Source organism: Pelodiscus sinensis, chromosome 2 (assembly GCF_052426305.1).
Source record: "Pelodiscus sinensis isolate ZL-2025 chromosome 2, ASM5242630v1, whole genome shotgun sequence".
Taxonomy (NCBI): domain Eukaryota; kingdom Metazoa; phylum Chordata; order Testudines; family Trionychidae; genus Pelodiscus; species Pelodiscus sinensis.
The window spans coordinates 136,187,839-136,198,598 of record NC_143053.1 but is presented as its reverse complement, the minus strand read 5'-3'; the positions used below and the strand labels follow the sequence as shown (position 1 = coordinate 136,198,598).

At 38.2% G+C, this 10,760-nt stretch overlaps 1 protein-coding gene across 1 annotated transcript; it reads left to right on the top strand.

Moving 5' to 3' along the window:
- Window positions 1-4,809: 4,809 nt before the first annotated feature.
- On the top strand, window positions 4,810-10,529 carry LOC112546435 (uncharacterized). Its single transcript, XM_025186691.3, has 3 exons — window positions 4,810-4,932; window positions 5,529-5,644; window positions 7,080-10,529. The coding sequence occupies exons 1-3, from the start codon at window positions 4,850-4,852 to the stop codon at window positions 7,682-7,684; spliced, it is 804 nt and encodes a 267-aa protein (XP_025042476.2). The 5' UTR covers window positions 4,810-4,849; the 3' UTR covers window positions 7,685-10,529.
- Window positions 10,530-10,760: the final 231 nt, after the last annotated feature.

The following is a 10,760-nucleotide window of genomic DNA, read 5'->3' as shown; positions in this document are numbered from 1 at the left end:
ATTATAAATGTTTGCACACAATAAAGCCAGAAAAGCATTCCTAAAAAGAAGTTTTGCTTGCAGTGGAAACTCACAATTCAAGTTACATTTTTAATATACAGTATAACCACAGAAAGCCTTATTACAGGTTACACTCATATATTCAGGAAAGAATATCAATACCACATGATCTGTATGTCCAATCACATAGTTTGAATACTTGAAACTCACAATTATTTGCTTCTGAATGTTTTACAGGCCCAAACATTGATTATACACAATATTCTGCAAACATCAAGTGTCAAATATGACAGAAAGAAACTAATTTCTGTATTTCCTGATCCAAAAAACAGGTTAAAGTGATTTGCCCAAATGATCGGATTTTAGTTAGTGGATCATGGTTCCATAAGAAGGGGAATCTCTACCTAGGAATATCTTGATATGAAAAATATTGAAAACCACTGTTTGTAGTTACTTTATAAGATTTGGAGTGAGGCATACAGATTGCAGGAGGGAAAAATTTGGAGGAGGTATCAAGAAGCAACTCTGTGTGCCCATGGCTGGAATGCTAGACGCAGTGGCAGCATTGCTGTAAATAGTTCTCTTAATAAAAAATAATATAATTTTAGAAACATCGAGTCTTTATGTTATTACTCAGTATGCTGTACATAAAACAAGGGGGCAGTGATCATCTAGGCCAAATCTACACAAAGGGAAAGGTCGACTTAAGATACTCAACTAATTACAATGCTAATTACATAGCTGAAGTCAATATTTCTTAAATCACCATCTACACAGTGTGAGGTCAATGGGAGCAAACACAGTGTGAGGTCAAGTGGGCCTTCACTTGACCCGCTAAATTGAACAGCACCAGCACTGATTTTCTGTGTAGTGTAGACATGACCTTAGAGAGACCCATAGCACAGAAGAGACTTTGTGAGTAAAAGGCAAACAAAGCAGCACCTGGAAACAAAGCAAGCCTGAACCATGCACACCTGGCAATGATGGATTTCTGTGCAAAAACCTGTGCATAACTATGGAAACAAAAACTGAGTCTGAATGCAAAGTTTACCATAGGGCACAAAGATGAGAAAATGAAGGTAAAACTATTTTACTGTCTCATTGCTGGAAAATAGACAAGAAAATTGGAACAGCTGATAACAAAGTTGGATGAATTGTATGACTCCAGACTCTATAAGAATTCCGTTTGTTTAAATCTGAAACCAAGAAGCAGAAGAGGGAATAAATGAGAATTCCGATATCCATATATTACTTTGGAGACATTAAGGATCCCTTAGTTAGTCACAGCAGCACGATTTGTGGGAGACATAGTTCCGGGAAGCAAGATAGAGACGTATTGACCAAGGATGCTGGGATGGATGGCTGTGATGGTTTTCCTCCCTCCACCCATGTGTTATGAAATTGTCTTATGGACGCAAATATGCATAACTTGAAGATGCTTTGGTCAAATTATCTCAGACAATCTGTCAGTTTTATTGTCAGAGTCTGCTGGCTCTGTATATCTTATTTTGGTGTATATATCATTCTTGTATATAAAGTTAGAGATATGGAATAGGGAATGGCTTATGGTTTTGAATCTGCAAATGAAAGTCATCAAGGGTGTTTCCAATGCTGGGACACCTTAATGTCTGGGTAATCACCTGTGAACAGCCTCTTTTGTCCGTTAATTCTAAGCAATGGTTGGTCTCAGGAAAACATGTGACCACCCCAACTGATAGGGCTTGACCAGGTAATTTTCCATGGAAAGGAAGAATGTGAAACAAAGAATTCCTACCTAAAAGGAAGGCTATTTAAGATGCAAAGATTTTCAGTCTCTTTGTCTTTGGCTGGCATGGCACTCCCAAGAGAATGAACCAGAGACCCCAGGGAAAATAAGATCTTCCCTGGCTTGGAGGTTTAGCTGAAATAAGAACCGTTTTAGGGTGTGTTTGCAATAAGCTTGAGTGTGTGTTAGAACTAGTTATGCATTTTCACTTATTTTAAATCTGTAATTCACTTTGCTCTGCCTGTTTTCATTTGCAGCCACTTAAATCCTCCTGTTTGTACTTAATACAATTACATTTATTTACTATCAAGCCCAGTGTAAATAATTGTTACAATCAGTGTGTACATTCTCCTTCCATTGTGAAAGAGGGCTTACCTAAATAATACATTTGGGGTTCTGATCCTATTTGGGGAGTGGATTTCCTGAAAGTTGGGCCCAGAACTGCATTCTCCTCACACCTGGGCCGTGTCCAGACTCAGGGGTTTTTTCGGGAAAAGTAGCCTTTTCCCGAAAAAACTTCCCCTGCGTCCAGACTCAAGCCGCGTTCTTTCGAAATAATTTCGAAAGAACGCGGCTTTTCTTTCGATGGCGGTAAACCTCGTTTCACGAGGAAGAACGCCTTCCTTCGAAAGTTCCTCTTTCGAAGGAAGGCGTTCTTCAATGTAAAGAGGCCGTCTTCGAAAGAGAGCATCCAGACTCGCTGGGTGCTCTCTTTCGAAAAAGCGGATTTTTCTTTCGAAAGATCCGCCTGCAGTCTAGACGCGATCTTTCGAAAGATGCTCTTTCGAAAGATGCTTTCGAAAGAGCATCTTTCGAAAGAAGCCTGCAGTCTAGACATAGCCCTGAAGAGGTTCAGAGTCTGTATTGTTCTTCAGGGGGAGGGGGCTGAGCAGTGATCTCAGCCCTATACCTTGGCTGAGGGAAACTAGGAGATCTGGCCCAGCAGGACAGGGTGATGAGAAGTCCGAGGATGCATCTACACTGCACCGTAACTCAAAATAAGATATGCAATTTGAGCTATGCAAATTGCATCTCTTATTTTGATGCTATTTCAAAATAGCTTATTTAATCATTTAACATTGTCTACACAGCACCAAATTTCAAAATAAAGAGCTATTCCAAAATGTCCCTTACTCCTCATAGAATGAGGTTTACAGGGACGTCGGAGTAGTGAGTCTAAATAATGGACTTACTGTAAAGATGCAGGATGGCTATTTTGGGAGACTCTGGTATCCTGAAATAGCATTGCAGTATAGATGTACTCCTAGAGAGCAAGGAACACAGTGTCAGTGGCTTTGTCAGTACTCCAGGAAATACCCTGTTACAGATGCCAGCGTTATAGTAAATGTATGTGGAGAAAAACAAACCGATAAAAAAGAAAAATTCTCAGTGCAAGGGATTCAGAAAGCAGAAATACTGTATGCCCCAATACCAGAAGCTGCCACAGGAAGAAAAAAAAAGTAAATACATGCAGTGACTAAGGATGTAGACTTCCAGTGAAGAGGAAAGTATCTACAGTGTGACTTTAGCAAATCCAAGGACTCTCTCATCTATCTATCTATCTATCTATCTATCTATCTATCTATCTATCTATCTATCTATCTATCTATCTATCTATCTATCTATCTATCTATCTATCTATCTATCTATCTATCTATCTAATCTACTGCTGAAGAAGGCTGCTAGCCATTTTTGCAATTATGCTAATTTATCGATGAACAATTTGATTCTCTCTCAATTGTGGAGTGCTGTAATGTAACCTCAGCAACATTCATAAGCGGCAATATTAGAATGGAAAAATATAACCATGTCCTGGATACATATAATAAAATCATTCTGAGGCCAGTGGACAAATGCAGGCATTATCACATAGAGTTTACACACAGCCATGCCACCGCTGCTATGCAGCCGGAAAGTGTATCTCATTGATTTGGTTGCAGTACAACACTGTAATATCCTCACCATGAGAGAGAAGGCGAATTATAACATTGCAACAGAAAAGGAGAACATCTTTCAAGGAGATGGACACTTGGAGGGCAAGTTAAGTGTTTTATGTTTTTACTGTGAGGTTAATTAACCCTACTCCATGCATAAGTTTACAGGTGTCAGGAATGCTCTTTACCCTGTCAGGAATGCTGTTGGTCACTGCACTGATGCTGAAAAGTGAATAAAGAAATTTCCTACTGTGGACAATACCATACATTACAGCAAATCTCCCTTTTCCTGTCAAGCCATAGTTTGATTTTTCTTCTCTTTTTGGGTCATTATACTAGCTACAAAAGCAATCAGAGTAGAGTCATGTAATTAAACTGCTCCCAGTCCACTTTGTCAGGCATCAGCAGCTAATTTAACTGGTTTGTTTTCTCTAAGTAAAGCCAACAGGCAATCTCATGAGCTTCATGTTTCCAGAAGCTTGAGCAGACTCATTCAGAGCCGATAACTTGTACATGAGAGCCATGCCTTCTCTTCTGATAAACTTTGAGTATTTTCTAAAGGTTACAGGCAATTTTGAGCCATGTATGTATGTTCAAGTGTGGACAAAAGAGAACGGAGGAGAGTAGGACTAAAACCACAAGAGGTGTGTCTAGACTACATGGCTCCAGATACACACTTTTCCTTGTACACATTCAGAATTAGTGTATTATGTTGTCTCCCCTTAAGGACATGACTTTTGGAGGGCCTTCTGGGGTGACATTTTTAGGTGGAGTATTTTGTGGCTTTTAATGATGACTGAGAGTGGACTCTGCTTTTCTTTGAAAACAAGCTAAAGTATCTGGACTCTCCCCACATTTAGTGTCCTGTGCCTCAGGTGCTGTGGTTCTTCTATAGTCCCTGACTTTGAAGTATCTGCATGTGTAGATTCTGCTGTGGATGAAATAGCTCATAGAATGATATTCTGTGTCATGTGCCAAGGCTAGTAAAATGGGAAGCACACAGGTTGTAATATCATCAAGGGAACCAATCAGGGGCAAGGACTGTAGAATCTTAACACGGAATGTTTAGCTTTAAGTTTTAAAGCAAACAGTCTGGTGAATTCTGTTTAAATCACAGGAAAGACAGGAGCAGCACAAAGCTGCTTTGCAGATGACAGCAAGAGTTTGTGAGGTTTTTAATTGTTCAGCTTTTTCATTGAGCCACCAGACAAAGAGCCTTGTTCAGCTAAGGAAGTTGGTTTATCTCTTAAATTTCCACCATATAATCTGTAAATTTCCTAATGTTTTAGTTTATAGTTAAATGACATATGTTATATCATTAGGTCAGATCCTCAACAGATGTAAATAAAATCTATGCCAATTTGCATCACCTTAGTAAGAGCACATGTTTTATTCAGTGAGTGTCTTGCTGCACATGTTCCTGTAAACAAAGAAGCAATGATAAATCTATGTATATTTAGCTGAAATTTCAGTGGGATTGTTCTTTCTATAACGGAAATATCAGATAATTAGCATTGTGAAATCCCAGGTAGATTTAAGTTACTTTTAAGGCTGGAAGAGATACTGTCTTATACCTACTAGAAGCAAAATAACTTTATTTTAGTATCTTGGGAAAAGAGAGGCAAGAACTTCACAGAGAGCAGCACAAAATCCTTCCCATTAGAATATTTAATTTCCCATAGCCTCTGTGATTATTTTCCATGAATGTTTGGAGTAAAAATCTCTCTCATCAATCTCCAGCAAAGAAAACCAGGGAACATTTCTTTTTCAAAAAAGCATTGGACAAATCTATGACAGATTGTGATATGCACTTTTTTCTTCCCACAAAGAAGTTGTCTAATTCTCCATACTGAAGAGATATCATCAATGGAGGAAGGGAAGGAGCTGTCTGTCCTGTATGTACAGGACACAGTAGAAAGGGAATTGCTGAAGGGTGCCCACACAGGTAAGAAATACACTAAAACAAATCAGAAACCTTCAGTGACTAAAGTAAATAGCTAAAATTCCAATACAATTGTAATCTGTTATAGTTTTCCTTTCTCTTATCTTCATGGCTTTATTGGACTATGACAGAGAGAGAACCTTTTGTTGGCTTTCATTTGGAGTAATTTCTACATTGTGACACTGATTGTTACGTTGATTTTCTTTAAAAATCCCACCTGCTATACAATACAACAATATGGTAGCTGTAAATTTATCCTTTGAGAATTGGAATTGGAGAAAAGCTCATATTATTGTGCACACAAGCTACTGATTTTTCATAAACATATTATAATTCAAAAGTGGTTCAGCCTCCTATTTTGAGAAACAGAGAAGAAAAACCCACAGGAGCTCTTTCAGAGGCATGGAAGATGGAGTAAAGGCATATTTGCTCAGTTCAAGCCTGCCATTGGCTAGAAACCTCCCCCAGGGAGGCTTCCGACTGTGGGGTAGCACAAGCTAGGTTTCAGCAGTCCTGAGGGACTTGAGCTGTGGCTATCCCTACCCATAGCATGGGGGCCGCTCCAGCCTGGCCATAGCTGGAACATGAGATGCCCCCACACACACATACACACCTGCCCTGTTTAATCAGTTGGAAAGTTAAACTTAACATTTAAGCAGTTAACTAATTAAACAGGATTTTACATCCCTAGTAAAAACTGGTCTGTACTAAAGGGGGGAAAATTGTACTGAAGACATTTTTTGTAAGTGACTTTGAACATGCATGTTTGTGTGATGCTTACTGAGTTATCTGTTCACATTCCTAGTGTGTACCAGATGAAGTATATTCTCAAAATCAGTTTCTTAAAGCAAGATACATTGTTCTTCCTTGCAAAGCTTTCATCTCATCTCATCTCACCTCCTCTGAGTCTAGTTTCACTGTACTATCAATATACTGAGGAATGTTTGTTTGTTTGTTTTTAAATATACTATCAGACCACCCCTCCTTTGGTTATGATTATGAGAAAGCATTTTCGTTTAAATGAAAAGCTGAATAAATAGACTCCCCACTCCCTCTTGCTCTCTCTTTCTTGCACACATGTACAATCACACAAAAACGGCCTTCTGTGAATTTCACTTGTGGGGTATATTTAAGTGTTGTGGAAATTTCTGTTAGTGACTCTTGCTAAAGTCCAATAGATTACAGTCCCCAAGCAAACATTGACTCTACCACTGAAAATCCTCTCAGCACCTTCGAAAGATAAAGGGAAAATAGTGAAATGTTCATACCAATATCCTTAAATACCCATCTTCTTGTCAGTGATGCACCGTGTTTAATTTTTCTCTTCTAACCAATTTGTGGTTTCAATGTTACAGACAGTGACTGATTTATGACACACTATTCACAACTCTATTTTTTCAAAAGTGTTAATCATGGCTGGATTCTCTTTCTGTTCCAGCTGATGAGAGTATTCCAAGGGAAAGAAAAGAGAAAGATCCTTATCGGGAGTATCCTGAGGAACTGGAACTGCATGGGAAATTACCAGGGATTGCCAAAGCCAATATTTTCCATCATTCTTCTCAAGGGAACACCTGCGAGAGTCAGCATAGACCAGAGAGCAAGCAGGAAGGTTTTCTAGCAAAGAAATGGTATAAATCAACTCAACCTGAAAGAGATTTCAGCAAACTCCAAAATGTTATCATTCACCACAAAATCAATACAGGTGGAAAACCAAACATATGTGCTGAATGTGGCAAAAGCTTCAGTCGGAGCTCTACGCTCTTCCAGCATCAGAGAATCCACACAGGCGAAAAACCCTATAAGTGTCTGGATTGTGCAAAAAGCTTCTGTCAGAGCTCAACACTCATTCAGCACCAGCGAATGCACAGAGGAGAGAAACCTTATCAGTGTCCTGACTGTGGTAAAGGTTTCCTTTGTAAATCAGGACTTACAATCCATCAGAGGATCCACACAGGCGAGAAGCCTTATGGATGCAGTGACTGTGGCAAAAGCTTCAGGACAAAATCCCAACTAGTATCACATCAGCGAGTCCACACAAAATAGGGCCCAGTGATAAAGCTTCCTTTGAGGGCACTGCCTACTCATTCATTTGTCTTTAGAACCATTGCTTGAGGCAGGTTGGGGGAAGTGAGGTAATGTATTTCAGAAAAGATTGATCACTTGAGGCTTATAGAATGAAAATTAGTGGTGGGAAAAACAGTAGAGAAAAAGACCTTGTATCAGCATAGTGGCAGAACTTAGTTTTTAAAGATGTTTGAGGAAAATTTGACCAGAAAAAAAAACTATAGAAGTTGTAAAAGCAATTTAAATAAGCTGAATTTGGTGGAGAAATAATGTATTTCTTTAAACGTCTGGCTTTCAAAACATCTTAATTTACATGTCTGTTTTAAAACATAAATGTTTAATTCAGAAAAGTGATAGAAGTGAAATATTGAGGTTTAGCTCCCAGTTATATCTGAGACTAAAACTTTCAGTGAGCCTCCCTGAAATTCCCTTTATTTAGGTGTACTATCCCCTTATTCACCTCTATTTATCAGAAAACACTAACTTCTGCCTATGTAGCTCATTTGTTAATAATATGAATATGTGTCTAGATAGGAAATCTGGACACTTCCAGATATTTGCTGTTATGTATGTCACTAGAACTGGATCTCAAGCTAAAATTCTTCTCTTTCCCTTCTATTAGGGCTTTAATCAGTTTCAGAACACAAATGGAATTCATAAGGCATGGTTTTGTTATGCAAGGATGAGAGGTCTTATTGCTGCCAGAAAGATAGCAGATATTCTCAGATGAGATGCAGCCTCTTTCCTTTCTCCAGTATTCATCTTCCTCCTCTAAAAACATTTATTTTTGGAAACTATTACTAGCTAAAATGGGCTTTTCTCATGTAAAACATAGGGCTATAGACTTTCAGACATTCAGGTCAGAATCCATCCTAGACCTTCAGGTTCCACAAGATGATAAGATTCTTCTCACAATGTACTGGTACTATTTTTGTCATACATTATTTTGTGATTTGTTAACATTTTTATCCATATGAAATATTTTCTTCTCAATATCTGTTATTATCCCCTGTTCTGTCTTTGAATTTCACGTTGGATCTATTTTTTCTGCAATGGCTCCATAATTATTAAAGGAGTAGAAAGAGAATAGTGTTGATTTAGGATGGGAAATTTCTCCGGAATCTCTTGACAAGAAGTGAAGCTCCATTACTGAAGATGTTCTGCAGGAAGAAATTACTTTCATATTCCTTTAGCTACAATTAGGGATATGCCCAGTGTAAGAATGGGAGGGAGGCAGTGTCACGAGGTGCTACTTAATAGATAATAAATAAATAACAGACACAGAAAAATAGAAAAGAACCACAGAAAATCATAAAAACAATTGCACCAGACATGTAGTGGTTTAGTTATGGAGACCAAAGTCCACAGCAAATGAAACCTTCCCAGTGCACTACAAAGAGGGTCTCATACAAAGCCTACTGAAGTCTGTGGTAAAATCTTCTTGATGTTAATGGGAATAAGACCTAGCTCACAGTGCAGAATGTACAACTACTTGCGTTTTTGGTTAAGAGATGTGCCTATTCCTTCAGGGCAATTACCTTGTAGCCCTGAGATCTGAACTATAGCAACTAGACATAAAGAGCAGGCACAAGACCTTGTTTTGGACCTTGGAACACCTTTTAAGCAAACTTGGCAGGTTGCCAAATTTCAATGCCACACAGGTGGGTTAAGGTTGGAATTTAAAAAAAAATCTTGCATTACTAAGGAGCCAGACACCCAACCACACAGAAAGTCAAGATTTGTGTTCCTGACTCACCTAAGCAATTTTAAAAATCTCACCATGGGTCATAATTAGCATTCACTCTGGGGGCAATGGTGGCTCTTCTTAACCTCTGAAGAAGACATTGTGCAAGCTACTTTTGACATTTTATGACCAATGGGAGGGTAGGAATTAGAACATAGGTCCAATTGGCCAAGGGTTTTAAGGATACTTAGATGTTGCTCTTCTCATTTTGCTAAGCCACATTTTCACATTAGATTTAGGCAGTCGGGATATAAAATAAACAAGATTGTGATTCACAAATCTACTTAGTTGTCTAACTCCCTTGAAATCAATGGAAATAAGATGACTAACTTCTTTTGTGAATCCTACTCTTAGGAGCCTGAGTCCTTCAATGTAGAAATGAGGCATAGGTTCTTAAATTAGTTGGATGTTTCAATGCTGAGAAAGAAATACCTAAATACACTTAAAATCTAGGTCTTTTAAAGCCAAAGCAGACACATCTCAGAATATTTGTTAGTTTTATAATGTCTATGCAGATTGTGCAAAAATGTCATCTTCTGTTAACATTAGGAAAACATTCTGAGCAGGAGAACACTTGTACGTTTTCCCATTAACATTTGAAATCATGGACCCAGCTGCTGCCATCGATACTGACAAGTTCTCTTCCGTTAAGTTTTATTGCTAATATTTGATGGAGTCCAGTCTCACGGGAGAGTTTAATCAGCTTGGTAAAATATATTCTGTTATCTTGCAACTTTTTCATTTTGTTTACTTGCGGTTGAAATTGCATTCATCAAATCAAATAAAAGTCCGTTAATTTTTTTTTTTACCCAAGCTGTGGGGGAGAAAAGCCTCCTGAAAGTTTATGCTCAGCATTATGATCATAGTTACAACTCTAAATAAGCTGCAGCACTGCTTTCTGTAATATTATAATTCATTTCCTAATCAAGAATACTAGCATTCAGTGTTATCACTTTTAATAGCTTTTTGCATTACTGAAATGTGAATGGATAGATATTGCACTGCAGGCCTGATGGGTAACTATTTCAGTGTCATTTTTATAGAGATAGTCTATAGGCTAAAAGATGGAATATTCTTCCAAGTGGTTATTTTATGTTTGAAATTTGTGGTAGCAAGAGCACTGGTGAAATATTTTTTCTCATTGCATTGCCTCCTTGATTCACCTGGAAATCACTCTACAATACAAACGCCCAAGAAATGTAAACAAAAAACATGTTGGGGGTAAATTTTCAAATTTTGTTGAAGATTACCAAAGCTTTCCCTGTCTCCTTCTCAAAAACATATTCAGGATCATATTTATTTCAGAGGGTG

Bases quoted from the DNA above. Each gene is read 5' to 3' on its own strand.
- LOC112546435 (XM_025186691.3), top strand. From the start codon at position 4,850: ATGACAGCAAGAGTTTGTGAGGTTTTTAATTGTTCAGCTTTTTCATTG. The intron at 4,933-5,528 runs GTTGGTTTATCT...CTTCCCACAAAG, and splicing joins AGCCTTGTTCAGCTAAGGAA to AAGTTGTCTAATTCTCCATA. The intron at 5,645-7,079 runs GTAAGAAATACA...TTTCTGTTCCAG, and splicing joins GCTGAAGGGTGCCCACACAG to CTGATGAGAGTATTCCAAGG.